Source organism: Pezoporus flaviventris, unplaced genomic scaffold (assembly GCF_033815535.1).
Source record: "Pezoporus flaviventris isolate CSIRO_AGI_PZ_B2104156 unplaced genomic scaffold, CSIRO_AGI_Pfla_v1 ptg000007l, whole genome shotgun sequence".
Taxonomy (NCBI): Eukaryota; Metazoa; Chordata; class Aves; order Psittaciformes; family Psittacidae; genus Pezoporus; species Pezoporus flaviventris.
Window position 1 is genome coordinate 7,370,739 of NW_026892555.1, and position 16,298 is coordinate 7,387,036.

Below are 16,298 nucleotides of genomic sequence, written 5' to 3' on the forward strand. Positions count from 1 at the left end.
AACCACTATGTCTCACGGTCCATCAGTGTTAACAGCCTGGTATACGTCTATGCCAAGGCCATTCTCCACAAACAGTAGCCCATTTAACATCAGTATTTCACAGGGATTGACTTCTGGAGTATTTCATTTTTTGGAAGAGAACAAAGGAACAAAGAACATTAGCTGGGAGAAGATGCGTCTGTGTCGGGATTGAAATATAGGAGGACCAGTACTGAGTAAAGTGACCTAAAATACTTTTAGATGAGTTATAATCCATTTAATGGATGAACTTTTCACATTTGCTGAAAAAAATTATATATATATATATATAAAAATATATATACACTATATAGATATCATAAGAAAGATTCACAGGACTATTAAGATCAAGCTAAGGAGAACCAGGATGCTGTCATTGTGGAAACTGGATGACAGAACTAGAAAAACCCACATTTCTTTAACCAAACTCACTGTTATATTAATATGATATATATTGTATATATGAATATGATATATGTACTGTATATATACTGTAGCTCAGTTTTACTGCATATGTGGACACACATAAAATCATACCTGTTATTAAACAAGAAATTTTGGGAGAGTGCTTTAAGTTTTAAATAGAATCAATTTGACATTGATTTCCAGGAGCAGTCTCAGGAAAAATTAAATCCAGTCTTGGCCAAGGAATGACAACTGCTGCATCTATAGGTAGTGCAAAGAAAGCATCCTCTGTTGAGCTGTACCACTAAGATCTGGGTTTCTTAAAAAGTCCTTAAACCTTTTTTCCATTACCAGTTAGCTAGGAAAGGTAAAGACAATGATTGAAAACACACTTTGATTTCTCCATTTCACTTTTTTATATCTCATCAATTAACAAATATCTTGATTCTTCTGTTCTTTTGATTGTTTAGGATTGAACAGGATATAAGTGTAAGAACTATGGATGTCAGTTTTTCTTCTAGCTACGTAAAATCTGTGGAAACCTGGATACATGGCAGATAGCAGGAGCTGCTAATGCACTGGCAGAGGTCCCAAGCAGCGAACAAAACCTTATGACTTGTTATATTAAATCATTTCAACACTGCACAAGAAATTTAGGTCCTACTGAAATCAATGGAAACTTTGTGGTTAGTTTCAGAGCAACCTTGATTTCACTCATAGTCCCCAAGTATCATGGACATGTGTATGATAAACTGTCAACTGAGGATTATCTGATGCCAAATGATCCTAGCAATGTACTAACAACCTAACCCAAACTACCTTCAGAGCCATTAGAGGTACCCTACAATGTGCTTTTCCATACACTTCCAAAAATACTCTGTACCCCCCTTTACAAAAGAGACATGTTCCAAAGACAACATATTCTAAACTTTAATTCACATATGCTTCATATTATCTCTCTTGTGTGTTGTGCTTTACCAAAATGGTTTTATATATATTTTCACAGCTGATCATGAGTTGAATACAGCACGTTCATGTGCCTGACTTCACAATAACACACATAATGCATACTTGATTCCCTTCTTACATTGTTCTTCCATGTTCCAACCCCTTCCCTTTTTGAAGTTTTTTCATTTTCTCCAGAATACCAAACCAGGCTCCCACTCCTATCAGCAGCTTGTGATAGGATGAGTAATAGAACAGAACAAGTCAGATATGACATCTAGGAAAGTTAGGCCTCATCAGCTGAGGGACTTCTGGGTTTCAGTGTACATCCTTTCTGGCTGGTACTACAGTGTGTTGGTATTGGGGTAGTTGCAAGAAATAAAGTCCAAGTACATTTGTTTTGTTTTTACAGGTTTTATTGATAATCCATTATTTAAATTTCCATTTCTTTTGACCTAAAATAATAGCTGTAGGGCTTATTTTGTGACTCATCGAACAATTTTCTTGGAAAACTACTTTTTTGAAAGGTCTACTTCAGTTATTCAGAAAGTTAACTAAAGGAAGCAACTTGTTCATCTGGTGTGACACAGTTGCGTGGATGTACAATTGCATGACAAACCCACTGTGACTTTCTATCATCTGCTGTAAGCCACCTCATCTGCCAGTGGCTGGCTCTCTGGGGAGGTAAGTCCTTCACTGGGAGCTTCACTAGGGCTGTTTTCTGCAGATGGTTCTCCATTACTTGCACTTCCTGAAAAGACAATATAATTAAGATGAATTTCATATCTTTGATACAGCAAGCTAGAAGGGATACGCTTTGTCAATGACACTTAAGAGCCCTTTTCTGCAGCTATAAATGTTCAAGAAGCTGTTGTTCTCAGCTTGCAGTCCATTTGCAGGATGCTTTAGGGTAATGGCGTATCATTTAATAGTAATTAAGTATTATGTTTCCAGAATGCTTTAAATAACTACATTTGGAATGCACTCCACTTGTGCAATATTTGTTCTTTCCTTTTTGTATTATCTCCCAATACTCACCTACCAGGCAGGAAGTGTGGGTAACATCTTTTTTTTCACTGTCTGGAATACATAAAGAAGCCACCTCCTATGATAGATGTCTTCTTCATTATTCTGTACCTGTTATGATTTTGGTCTCCAAACCTATTTCAGTTGCTTCAACAACACTGAACTGAGCCAAGAAAGTGACTGATGGTGCTTATTTAATGTATCCTAGACACAGTGCTCACAATGCTGTCCCTCAGACTGAAGAAATCTGTTGTCTAGTGGAGATTTCCAAAAGGAAGGTGTGAATAGAATGGGTAAAAGATGAATGTTAACCACAACATTCCCGATTTGGTCTTGATTCAAGTCAGAACTAAGAACACTGTTGCTTTATTCGGGTTCTTATGTGGCTGCTACACATGGTGTCTCAGAGACAATTGTGAAGGTTTCAGCTTTGCTAGCCATTGAATTTTCCACAGGTGAGGTCCAGTCTGGCTAACTTGGACACATAAAGTATGAATAAATGTCTAAATTCAGGCACATGAGGTAGGCAGACAAGATTTTGAAGACACTAAAGGTAGCTCCTTCCCAGTTGCAACACTGTTTGCAGAGGCACTTACTTTAGGAGGACTGGTTCTGTTTAGATACCAGTGAGATGAGTAAGAGATGTAGACTGGATCCAAGTCTACCTGTCTGGGATGCAGTGAGAGGCCCCTTACAAAGGGACTCACTGTTAGGCAGAGCAGTCCACCACACTATGCAAGGGGAATTTTAGCATTTAGACATACTGTCTGAACATGCATAAATATTATGGAGCTCCTGTTTTTAACTGCAATTCAAGTTGTTAACACATTCCCTGGAAAAAGCCATCCACAGCTTTTTTCCACAATGGCCACACTTCTTGTTTCTCATGTTGATGTTTCCCATGGAAACCATCATGATTCAGAATATAAAGCATGTCTTTGAAATGCAACTATGGGAACTCCATTTAGTAAACCCAAAGCTTTTCAAGCATCATCACGTTCATAATTCCCCAGGTAAACTGCCCCCTAAAATGCAAACTTTACAAACTATTTTTCAAACAGAACTTCAACAGATTTATAGATCATCTGCAATAAAACAGATTCAAACTTTCCTCCGTAATTTGTAAAGTCACTACCAGTAAAGACCATGAAGAATCGTTGCATTTATGCCACAACTTTTGTTAAATTGTCTGAAATTCCAACAACATAGATTTCAATTATGTGTCAGGAAAAGCAATACATTCTGTCATTAAATAGTGCAGTCTGATCACAAAATGAAACACCTACTTCAAAAATGCTTTTACTAAATGGAAAGAGAATTATGGGTAGTAGTTAAGCTGGATCTATACACAACAGCTTCTAGATCTGGCAGTGAATAACCTAAAGACATGTAACTTCAGCTGTATAAGAGATTCTAAATATGAGAGGCTTTATTCCAGAAGCTTCTATTTATGAGTTACCCCTAATTTGACATTTCTAAGCCAAGACATTTCACGTAGCAGTAAACAAAAAATCAAGAAAAAAAAGGGAAAAGCCAGTTGCAGTTAAATTTTGTGAGCACTGGTTTGTCCTGTTAATCTCCATTTCACTCAAATACTGTTTTGTTTTTACTTATAGATCACAGATGATATATGAGGCTGGAGAGATATTGATTTGAAGGAAGAGGAGAGAGGGACAAAACCCTAAACTTCATCACAGTTGGTTGAGATTGCATCAAAATAGACCCACTCTCTCTACAGTTTTGCACTTGGATGTGGATATGATTGTTTCTTTAGCAATGCCTCTTGCTGCCACACTTGTAAACTCCATCTTCTTTGCATGAGGCAACCAATTGCAACCCACAACTGAGATTCAGCAGTCAGAATAAACAGTGTATCATACAGTCCAAAAAACACTATTATGAAACTATATAATTATTAAAAGGCAGGAAACTGTTGTTTTCTCCAAGTATGTGTTAGATTGGATCTCACAGTAGCTGACTGACAAATAGTTCCCCTCAGAATGGATCGCCGGGTATGTCATCCAAATCTCCCAAAACCCCATTTCAGTTCTCTTGACTGAACTCATTCTAGAGTCTCACCAGCCCACTCCTGAAGAATGTAATGGCTGAGAGCAATGCAAGTGATGAACTTATACCAATGGAGTGACACTGCTTTGGCATAAATTTCTGCACAATCTCCTCTTAAAAAGAAATTGAGGGTGCTCAGCCATCAGCACCATACACACCTTCTAGATGAACTGATGGAAGTTACGAATCTTTTTTCACAAGGAGGATGGCTCAGATTGTTATCAAGTGACTGATAGCATGAGAATCTGTAAGTTACCATCCCATGCTGTTGTCTGAAGCAGAAACGGCTTTCATGTGATGGTTATTTAAATAGAAGCCATACAAGAAGCTTCACTATTGCAGGGTCAGATGAAATTAAAGATGACTATCAAAGCAAGGTGACAAGCCAATGGTGCTATGAGATGGAATTTAGCCAAAGTCAGCTGTGTAGCTTCATTACCATGGTGCTGAGTCCAAGCAAATACTGGCTTGAAGAGCAGGCTGTATTTGCTTGCAAAACAACATCCTGACATGTACTTTTTAAACCTTCTCCTTGACAATCTATATTCCATAAATCTCACACTGTGTGGCTTGTTTTTAAATAAATGACTCATCTTTGTGAACTCTTTCAGTGTGTTTTTCTCTTCCTTTCTCAATTTTAATGTTTAATATCCAAGTTCTTGGTTTTGGCCAGTGACGGAGGCAGGATATTGAGCTAGGCAAACCATTGGACTGAAAAATACATGAATGTTCTGCTTTTATGCAATTTTGGATGGTTGAAACCTTCTCCATCTCAAAAACAATCTGTTCTGGTACGTATTTTCCCACCTTTTGTTGGGGGTTTCTGTAAGCACTGGGAATAGCCTCTGTCCGTGGTGCTCAGTCAACAGTTGCTCTGACAGAGCTGTGACTTCAACTCATTGTGACACTACACAGTCATAATGATGTATGAATAATTCCCCAAAGATCTAGAAACTATAACCAGGACTCTCTAAACACCACAATCAAGCTTTTCAAATTAGGAATATCTTGACCAGCAGAAAGAGAGATCAAAATAGCCCTTCTGAGCTTGAAAGACATTGTGGGATACCAGGAAATGGATGAAGAGGCCTACAGCAATATCTTGAGTCCACTTTTGAAGAAAAATGAGTAATGATTCAGGTTTTCTCTTGACCAAGAGCATTGATGCTTTGTGTTTGTACCAGAACCGTCAACTTAAATGTTCTGAGACACTGTAGTTTTGTGTCACTCAAACATCAGCCTCAGTCCATTCGAGATGGACTGTCAGGCATAGATAGTCTGAGTAGCTTGGTGTCTTAGAGAGTACATTTTGTTCTCAGAAGTGCAACTGGCCTCCAGAGCAGAAAGGGCCTGGACTGTGTTCTCTGAGATGAGTCCTTAGGACATAAAAAAACACTTGTAAGCTTGCAGGCCTCCAACAATAATTCAAAACATCTCTGCCTGCCAAAAAGGGATGGTTTACTCTTCTTTCCCTGAGGCTATCCAAATTTATTTACAAGACACACAGACATGAAGGGGAGTTTATTTACCAGAGTAAATTGAGTGCTCAGAACAGAGCAGCAGTCTGAAATCTTAGCAGAGTTGGTTTTATTGTCCTAAGCAGTAAGAAAGCAATTGGAGGAATCTCACATCTGCATTGAAATCCAGGGAGACAAATTGATCTATAAGGGGCATAACCTGCACAGCTATAAGAGAAACCAAAGAAGCTGATCCAGTGAGAAGTCGAAGCATGCAGGATCCATAATGAGATGTATCTAAAGCCTCAGTTACAGCTTTACAGTTGGTAGACATTATTGTGCTCCTCCTAAGTCATACTAATCTCAATATGCTCATATTAGGTGCTTCCAACAGACAAAAGAGGCCTGTAGACCTAGTCTTCCAATTTAGTCAAAGTTATATTATGACTGCAAATAGTATCAAAAGACCATTATTCATCATATCTTTTGTCATTGTGGTAGAAAGATCTCTCTAGCTCTAAATCCAGGACAATGAAACTTTTTTACACACTATCTGCTGTACTACATCCTTTCAGTCTCAGGAGAGTCTTAGCTATATACCCTGGACAATGCAAAATGTTTAATTTATGAAAAGTATTTTTACACACTGACATAACAGCACTAAAGTCAGAGGAAATCATTAAGCAGAGAATTTAGGTTTTATTTAATGACAGGAAACATTCTGCTCACCTGTGAGTGCTCTTAGTCTTCTGATATAATCAGACCAAAAGGAACAGTCTGCTTTTTTTAATCCTTTAAGAGTTGGCAAGGAAACAGTGAACTCCTTGTAGTTATTGCCATCATCATTTGGCAGATACATAGGCCAGAGAGGCAACATCTCTGACATTCTCCTTGAGAAATTATGAGGATAGTTTGGATTTCTAGGAGAATGGGAGAAATGATCATTAGAAAACAATGAGGTGAACAGTAAAATGCAGAAGGAAATCGGCTAGTTCAAGGAAATGCATATCCAGTCCCTCTGACCAGCAGGGTTGGAATTCAGTCCAGACTGGTGAATCATTCACAGTGTCTCACCTGCAGTAACTTGTTCACTTCCTAAGGAACAGGAAGTGTTTGAACAGACACAGGCTTATTAACACCCTCAACAGCCCCTGTCTCAAAGAAACCGAAGGTCCTCTAAAAGTCACAGTTCCCACACTAGCTTTCCTGAGATATTCGTTCTTGAGCATGGCCATAGAGCCACAACACAGTAAAGCTGAGGGTTATTCACATAGTTGGTAAAGGGTGCAGTACGTCTCATATGCTTTCCCCTTTCTTCTGAAAATAAGGGAACTCTTAGCCAAGAGACTTCAGAACTGGGGTTCTAGAAATAAGCTCTGGAAACAACACCAAAGCCTTTGTAGCCTCTATGTATTTCAGTTGAATTTGCAGCTGCTGTGAAGCTAAAATTCCTATTACTTCTAGCTAAGTGTCATACTACAGATCTTTGATATCTGCTTGACAACTTGGCCATGACTTCCTATCAAAAAAAAGTCATGGCCAAGTCATTTTCATTTCTTGATAGGACAAGAGGAAATGGCCTCAGCTGTGTCAGAGGAGATTCCCTGGAAGTGTTCATGAGTATAGATGAGGCTTTTAGTGACATGGTTTAGTGGTAATCTTGACTCCGATGTGGTAATGGTTGGACTTGATGATCTTAAAGGTCTTTTCCAAACTAGTTGATTCTATGATTCTATGATTCTAAAAATGCCCCCTCTTTAGGACTACAAATTGCTAGAGGAAATGGAGGTTACCTGAGTGAGGGCAGGATCTGGACTACATTCCCTCTACTTCTTGCCCCTTCTTTAATCACAGCGATTCTTAAATGTCACATACGTACCCAGAGTTCACAAAATTGGAGATATACTGCATAATTTGCAAGGAAAGGCTCTTTTCTTGCAGTGTAAATTGTCCTTCGTACTTTGGGTAGAATGGCAGTCCAAATGCATACTGAACATCCAACAAGAGCTCCTGACCTGAACTGAAAAAAATATTTACATAAAGATAATCAAAAGCATTATCTATTTATTTTGGGGGAGAAAGGGAGCTAATTATATTCTGAAAATAAAGCAAAGTTTTAAACCAATGACCATTAGTTAGAGTGTGGTTAGCTGTGGCGCTTCTTGAAATCAGAACATGAAAGAAGAGCAAGCAATAGAAGAATTGCCATGAAGTTAATGGAAGACAGGAGGGCACATTTTCTAAGTTAACTGGAAATATAAGAGAAAGTGATAGAGGGAGAAAGCCACTTGGCTATTCCTGAAATTCTTGTTAAATTTTGTACAGATTTTCACTAAAATGAATTTCAGAAAGTGGAAGCAAGTGGTGACATGGAATCTGGCAGCCATGATGGAAGGTTAATTATGGTTTATTTCACAGACTTGGAATAAAATCCTGGCCCCTCTTAACAGCAATTGGAGTTTCTCCATTGAGTTCATTTGGGCCAGGATTCTGCCCCAGATCTTTGGATAGGGAAAGAGGTAATAGGAGATGTTTATAAAGATTTCTCTTAGACATAGTTTTAATCTAATTTCTCTGCTGGCTGGGTGGTTTTGGTGCATACAGTCTGTTCTCCCCAAGTTTTATATGTCAGTCAAGTCAAAATCACTTGAGATAATTACCTAGATCAGATTTAAGAAAGAAAAATTGTTGTGAAGTTCCATGTAATAATTAACACATATAAAAAGGAATATTTCAACAAGTCAGACAAAAGACTGGCCAAGCAAGACAACACTTGTAGGACCTAGTAGCAAAGGTTACACAACTCAACATCTTCAAGTCCTGCAGAAAAACAGTGGCCAGCTTCTACTAATAAAGTTGTAACTAAACTATGCTCAACACATAGCTTTAAACCACAGCGCAGAAGGAGACATTTCTGGTACAGTCCAATCCCATTTTCTGCATCCCACATCTAGACAAAGGTCTTATTGACTTGGTTAAAGGCAGACAACATCAGGGGACCTGGGAGAAGGAACAGATGTGAGACAGGAATAAACAAATCCCAGATCCACTCAGCAAGATTCCATCTGCAGTGGCTGCAGAGGCTGTTGTCAAAATGTGGCACAACTGAAACAATTTTATCTTTGGATAAATGAAACGCAGCAGTTTTGATATGACTCTGATACTGCCTCTAATATGGAGCAAAGCTTGTAGTCCAAATGTTATGGGCAGGTGGGTTGAAAGCAAGATGACTCCTTTACATTTTATGAGTGGTGGCACCAAAGCCCCTGTTTTGAAAAACAAACACACAACCCTCTAAATGAAATACATCTTTGGTTGTATTTTCCTTGGTCTTATCATAATACCTCAGTAATACTTTGCATCTGGAAAGTGAATTATTCACAGATTATTCACCAAAAAAATGTAGAACTGAAACAAGATTAAAGCATATTTTTGTTCCCCAAATGTTTATAGAAGGATTAAGCAAGATCATAGTTTAATAATTTTGCTTTAAAAATAATTTGCTTGGCCCAGTATATTACAGCAATATTTAGTGTCAGTATTGCAGCAAAGCCTCTATATTCTTAAAGGATCTATTTCCTTTTCAATGAAAAGTCACTTCTGAATAGAATAGAGGACACTGAATTAGTTGAGATCCAATAAGGGACAAATGTAGCCATTTAGGGAAGGCATAGCAGAGATGAATTTATCTTTAAATCTAAAACAAGTGAGCTGGGACTGAGGGTTTTCCCCCACATGAGTGTGTGTTCCCATGTTTCTGGAGGTGAAAACTGTCAAGGTCACATCCAGAGTAAAATTCAGCAAACTCCTGAACACAGAACTTAAATTATCAGAATTTAAATTACCCATAATTATCCAAATTGAAACCTATACAACCACAATGGGTTTGATACAGAGACATAAGAAGTGGTACAAAACTCTACAATTTCATGGGCTGCTTTCAGTATTTCCAGTTGACGGTACCACACACCCGGGCAAATATAGATAGCAAGAAGATGAGAAAGAAAACATCAGGTTAAGAGGGCAAAAAGGTACATAAATATATGCACAGACACTAAAGAAAACTATAAAACATCTAGATGGCAGCTAGATGGAAAATATCAGGGGAACATTTCTGCATCCTCCCTCTAATTCTGATCATCGTCCATTACTGCCAAAGGGGAATGCAATATGGCCAGATATACCCAAACAAGGATTCTGGAGTTTTATAGGAGCTCTGTTTGTACTCACTAGAGCACCACATAGTTGACACTGTTTTCACTGGAAGAAACGTGGAGTAAGGGGAAAGAGAGAACTGACAGGTAAGCATGTATAGCTTCACTGTTGTACACTGCTTGCTCTGCAGGGAGGTTTTTATGTCTTGAGCTGCTCCAGACTGCACTCCTGACACTCCAGGGTGCCACATAGGTGATTTAACAGCATCAGCTCTAAATGGAGAAATGCAGACCCCAGCAACTGGTGAGCTTCAGAGGAAAATGTGATAAAAGGGAGGACTGCAGAGACAGTGGCAAAAGAGATTTTTAAAGTGTTTTTAAGGAAGATAAGCTAATAGCAACTAACTTCCCCTACTTCCCCTTTTTCAATGAGCAGATCTGTCATTTTAGTAACAGTAGTGTATGTAGTTACATGTAAGGATGAAATCTTGGCTTGGTGACTTCACAGGACTCCCTTCAGATCTTTTCTTAACAAGATGTCAACAATTTTAGAAGCAGATTCTCAGCTCTTGTTCTGTGACAGTCCGACAGACTGGGAAACTGAGCCATAGGAAAGCTAGGAGCCAGACTCTACCACTTTGTTCCCACTGAAATGAGCTCTCCTTGGAGAATTATTACTTCATTTCATAAGGAGGTGCTACTAGAGGTCAGTTATCCAGTTTACAGAAAAACAGGTGGTAAAATCTGAAGTTTTGTGACATTCATAAGCCAGTGATTCAACAGCAGACCCTGAAATATCACTTCCTGTGATATTATCCAGTGCCAACCCATTTAATTGGGAAGGTATTGGTTCTGAGAAAATTTTCCTTAAGCCTAAGATGGAGTTTCCATTTAAATGTTTCCAAGTAAGAAAGAAAAGGATTTCTTAGCCATCAGATACTCCACTGCACTCTCCATTGAACTGTGGCCACTTTCACATACAAAGAACAGCTTCAACAGGGAAGAGCAAAAGATGAGAATGTCAGAACTTAGAAAAAAACACCCAGGTTATGGCTGATTTGGTTCAAATTCTTGTTCCAAGTCAAACAGAGCATAGATGTAACCCCAGATTTCCAACTCTTGAAGTTACTATCTTAACCACAAAATTTTGGAACAGTGAAAAAATAAAAGCAACACCCCTTAAACCAACCCTCAAAAATTTTGCTTGCAGAATGGAATTGTCATTAATGGTATCCATAATCATGGCAGCCAGAGCAGAAGAACATGATCTGCAGACCACCATGCTGTTATATGTTACATCTGAATGAACAACTTAGAGCTGGGGCTGCAGAGACCTCACATTGTGATCCATTGTAAATTAGGACATAGATCTCATTTTGAACTTTGTCCTTGTTCTAGATCTGGCTAATTATTTCATACTGGAAACTCATTTTGATGATTAATGACTGACCATAGCCTAAGACTTCTCTCTTTTTTCCCCTTTTGTTGAGAAATAGTCCTTACTCTCCCAATGTAACAATTTCAATAAATCTCAGTCTTTTGAGTCACAGCTTCTATTCTTAGCTGGCTTAATGCTGTTTCTGATTCTTTTTTAAAACTCCACACACAGATAGAAGCCAATAAAAATTAACTCAAAATTCAATCCGATACAGTACCAAAATACCAAACTTCCCACTGCTATCCAATCATTTAAACTTTAAAATAACAAGATAAACAAAATTCTAGCTAGAGGTCAGTCAGAATTACCAGTAGATTACTCAGGATTAAAAAGAAAGCTGAAGAAGAATCAGTTTGTCATTAATGAACATAACAATGGGATGCTTGTTTATCATTCTTTTTAGCTGTGTGGGCCAATAATGATAGATATTTTATCCCTTGTAAAGCACAGATAACTATTTACAGAATACTTTTCTAATATGCGTTTTCTACCACAAGAAACTAATGTGTGGCCATGAGTTTCCTTTTCTTCTTGTGCTTTAAAACATTTTACTGGTAACTAGGCAAAAGAACCACACAAATGGAAATTTAAAGTTGCGGAAGAACTTGACACCACATCTTGAATAGTACATGAGAGGAATTTAATTGGTATTTTCACTTCAAAATCATTCTATCTTCATTGATACAAACAATTTTAGCCAATTCTCTTAACACTCCTTTCTGTATAATTTTTTATATTCAATCTACTGTCCATTTTATGACACAAGAGCTCCCATTTTTACAAGGATACTGGTTTGGCATTCTCATTTTTTGGTTGGTTTTTTTTTAATGAATGAGAAGACTGGGACAGATATAGTCTAGGACCTATATTTTTCAAGCCCAAGTCTGAAAAACGTTGTGTTGTCTCTGTTCAACCTGTCACTTGGCTTTAGTGAGAATAGCTCATTTATATGTTGATTGGATTCAACAGCACAGGTGAAACCCAGACTCACAGAGTTGATGGTAAATCTCCTGTTGATTTGAGTCGAGATAGGATTTCATAAGAACGATGTCCCTGGAGAAGAGAATATGATTCATCTATAAAATGCCACTGCCTGCGTCATCCTTCTGTGTTTATTTTCGATCAATTGATTTGGAATTAATTTTTGCAAGTATTGGAAATGCCGAATGTGGTATTTCCACACATCTACATTCTCTTCATATTAATTTACACATCTACGTTCTCTTCATATTAATACCAGCAGATTTACAGACTAGCATCAAGTATCCTAAGCTCTTAACAGGCCCCATGTCATCAATGATGTGGGAGAGGAGCAGTCTCTCAACACTGAACTTTGCCTGGACTGAAATGTCCATTTCAATTATAAGGAAAAATTATTATATACATACATATATATAGAACACCACACATCTTATGAAAGGAAATAGTACATGATTTCAGAGAGGAAAAAAGTAATCAAAGGATGGATATTTATAGAAATTTAATGAGCCAGTGTAAGGCCTGGCGTGACCTCTGCAGTTCTTGGGATGCGTTTGGCTCACTGTGTCTCCTCACATTACAAAGTCCTGCCAAATAAATGGGGGAAAGCATGTGAAAAACAGATGAACATTTTTCTTTCTTCTTTTCAGGAAAATCAGGACATATGGAAAAAGCTTAACTCCTAACAGGATTAAACTGCCAAATTTATCCACCTTTGTAGAAAAAAGTCTTATAGATGATCCATGTGACTTGCAAAAGTATCCTGGAGTTTGCTGTGTCTTTTCCGCTTGAATTACTACCACAACACACAGTGTTCTACTTTGTGTTATAGCTGTGCCAACTGAAGAAAACAAAACTGAAGTAGCAGATAATAAATTCAAGAACCTGAAAGCTCACACTAATTGAAAAAAAAAAGAAAGAAAATCATAGAGATACAGGAAGAAAGTACTTTTATAGACTTGTCAGAACTCCTAAATAACACAGACTACAGAACTCTGTCAGGGAATTACTGGATTAAAACCTTAGTAATAGGCATGTTGACACTTGAATGCGTCTTTGGGGACAGAAACTCATGCATTTGTTCATTATGCCTACTCCTGAGCTGAACGAATGGATGAATTTCCTTTGAAAGGTGATGCGCACACCCAAAGACACCAGAGCACCAAGGAAGGTCTCTTTAGATATATAGACTTTCCACTTAGCTTCTAGATTTTGTGGGAACAGCCGTTCCCAGTGTAGCACATGTGGTTCCTGAACTTTGGTTCAATTAAAGTTGAGGTCTGCTTTTTTCGCTCTTGCTACTTTGCCTTTGCATATTTATGGCTAATTTCCAAGATCTGAAAAATCTACTAAATGATAAGTAAACCATTCTATGGGAAGATAAAACAAATTGTCCAGACCTCAAGCCTTTAGCAACACAGAAACTATCTAAAGACTTGGGAATGGCGTGAGGTTGAATCAGTGGGAGAGTGTTTTCGTAGCTGCAGCTGACATAACACAATGGATAAGACCACACGGGGTGACACAATTCCAACAAGAAGAACAAAACAGCTTTTAGGAGATGACTGGGAGTACAGCCTTATAGAGAAAAACTACAAGCTATTGTTGCAGCAAGTGTATATGGCTGCCTAAAGTGATTCTGGTGCCTGCCTGGCTACGGAGGCAAGGTGCATCTTGTCATTGTTGTTACCACTTCACCTGTGCCCTCTGTGTTTAGGTGAGTTTCTTTGAAGCCCAGAGCCATAACTTTCTGCCTATCTCCACAGCACCAGCTGACATTGTGGCCCCCCCAGCCTGTGGGGTGTTTGTACTCATGGACTAACAGCTACAGTCAGGAGGAGATCCTCAACTGGACAAGTGGTGAACAGATTAAAGGAGAAGGATATGACTATTACAGAAGCAAAAGAGCAGAAAATCTCCTTTAATTAAAGGGATATTAACAACAGCCAGAATTAGCACAGCATATATAACAACTAGAAAATTAAAATACTTCAGATAGTTGAATGGGCTTATACAAAAACTTTTCTTTTTCTTAGTCACAACTTCTTTCCTTCAGTTACAGGAACCACGGAAAGTGTCACCGAAATCCAGCCAACTCTGAGCACTGGCACGGAGAAGTCTTTTGGCAACTCACACCAATGTGCACACGAGTGCACAGTCAGAAGGTAAAGACAGACCCAACTAAAATGGCTCAAAACAGAAAGCAAGCAGCTCATTAATCTCAGATGAATCTGTCCAGTGCACAACAGTTAAAATCTTTTGTGACAATTGCAATGTTAATGACTATAAGATAGAGCTTCATGAAGTCTCAGTTTACACTCCTCAGTGACAACCATGATGCTTTGCCATCCAGCTGCAGCTGATGATCTTGCCTGCTTAGTGAGCAGAGCACTGATTTTTACCCACCATCTTTAAGACAGCACATTTGGCACCACAGTGTGACTTGGAAACTCTGCTGGCATGGCAAGCAGTGCTGCTTCATATAATATGTCAAAATCACCCAGAAACCTCTTGGAGGGTGAAAGAGGCAAATCTTTGTATGGTTAATAATATTATCCTTGTCAAAACATACTTCTGCTATCATATATTTCTTTACTGTAACTCCAGTCCTCCTCACTAATCCTAGGCAATGCTGAGCAGTCACATTCCTCCCGCATTGTTTTGAATAAATGTTTACTCCGAGGCCTAAGTGTTCTCAAGGAGAGAGTGAGAAAAAGGCATCTGGGTTATGTATATATTTTTACTACAGATCATTAATGCAGGAGTTGGCTACACATCCCACTCCTTATTTAAATGGGAACTGAAGACTAAAGCAGACACAGTTTCACGCCAAGCTCGGGAGAATGCTATCACGTGGAAGGAGGTATTAGTTTGCTCTCTGCAAGATCCATTCATCTATATGAAAACTGTCAGTCCATGGGTTTATGTGATTTTCCACTTACGTCACAGACATCAGTTTAGGGTGGGCTTTTTAATCCTACCCCTGTATCTATGCATGCTGGAATGTGTGCATATGTATACATCTTAGAAACATCCAGCTGTGAGAAAACTTTTGCTAATTGACTTGTAGTGGTAAAAATTCCTCCCTGTTTAATAACTTTTAGTCTACTTTGTACCATTGCAGTTGGGTCTGTCTTCGCTGGCTGACTTCCTCCTCCTCTCTTGTTTATCTTGTTGTGAGTTATTAGGGCACTGCTCTATGTGAAACAAGAGGAAATACCACTACTTTCTCATCTCTGCATTTTAACTGTTGTGTTACACATTCTGGGGGACACGCATAGAGTGGAGAGATGTGGCAGGCTAGAAATGGGTGAATGTGTTGCTTATCTTAGTGAATGGCCATTTTCCCAGCCAGAATATTTTATCTAAGAGTAAATAGTCTTCCATTGCTGTAGTTATCTGAACACAATATTATTTTAATGTACTCTTTCCAATACCCCTGAGGTAGCTATTAGTAGTTATTATGGATAATTATATTATCACCATCATCTTTCTGATATCTGTAACAAACACAAAGAGGGAAATGTCCATGTCCTGTGTAAACTGACATCTTAGGAAGAATTTAGACATCAAAGACCAAAAAAAAAAAATCATTATTTTATCTCTTATGTTACTTAATGGACATAATACGAGAGAAGTTTCCATTTTCATAAGCCAAGGTCTCTATCTCAGCAAACCAAGATGTGATTCAATATCAAATAGACTGAGAAATAATTTTTCTGTCAATTACCTATGAGTAATCAGGAACATCAAATGAGGTGGTCGTCCAGCTACAACACACTGGAGGGTGTCTGATCCAGTATGGTCTAC

General features: G+C 38.3%; 1 protein-coding gene across 1 annotated transcript in view; it reads right to left on the reverse strand.

Moving 5' to 3' along the window:
* Positions 1-1,845: 1,845 nt before the first annotated feature.
* Positions 1,846-16,298, reverse strand: part of LOC133266489 (PHD finger protein 20-like protein 1) — a 212,559-nt gene continuing 198,106 nt past the window's right edge. Inside the window, exons 65-67 of the mRNA XM_061447707.1 lie at positions 7,798-7,938; positions 6,648-6,838; positions 1,846-2,119 (exon numbers count right to left, since the gene is read on the reverse strand). Coding sequence (XP_061303691.1) covers positions 2,004-2,119; positions 6,648-6,838; positions 7,798-7,938 — 448 coding nt within the window. The 3' untranslated portion in view covers positions 1,846-2,003. The remainder of the gene's footprint in view (positions 2,120-6,647; positions 6,839-7,797; positions 7,939-16,298) is intronic.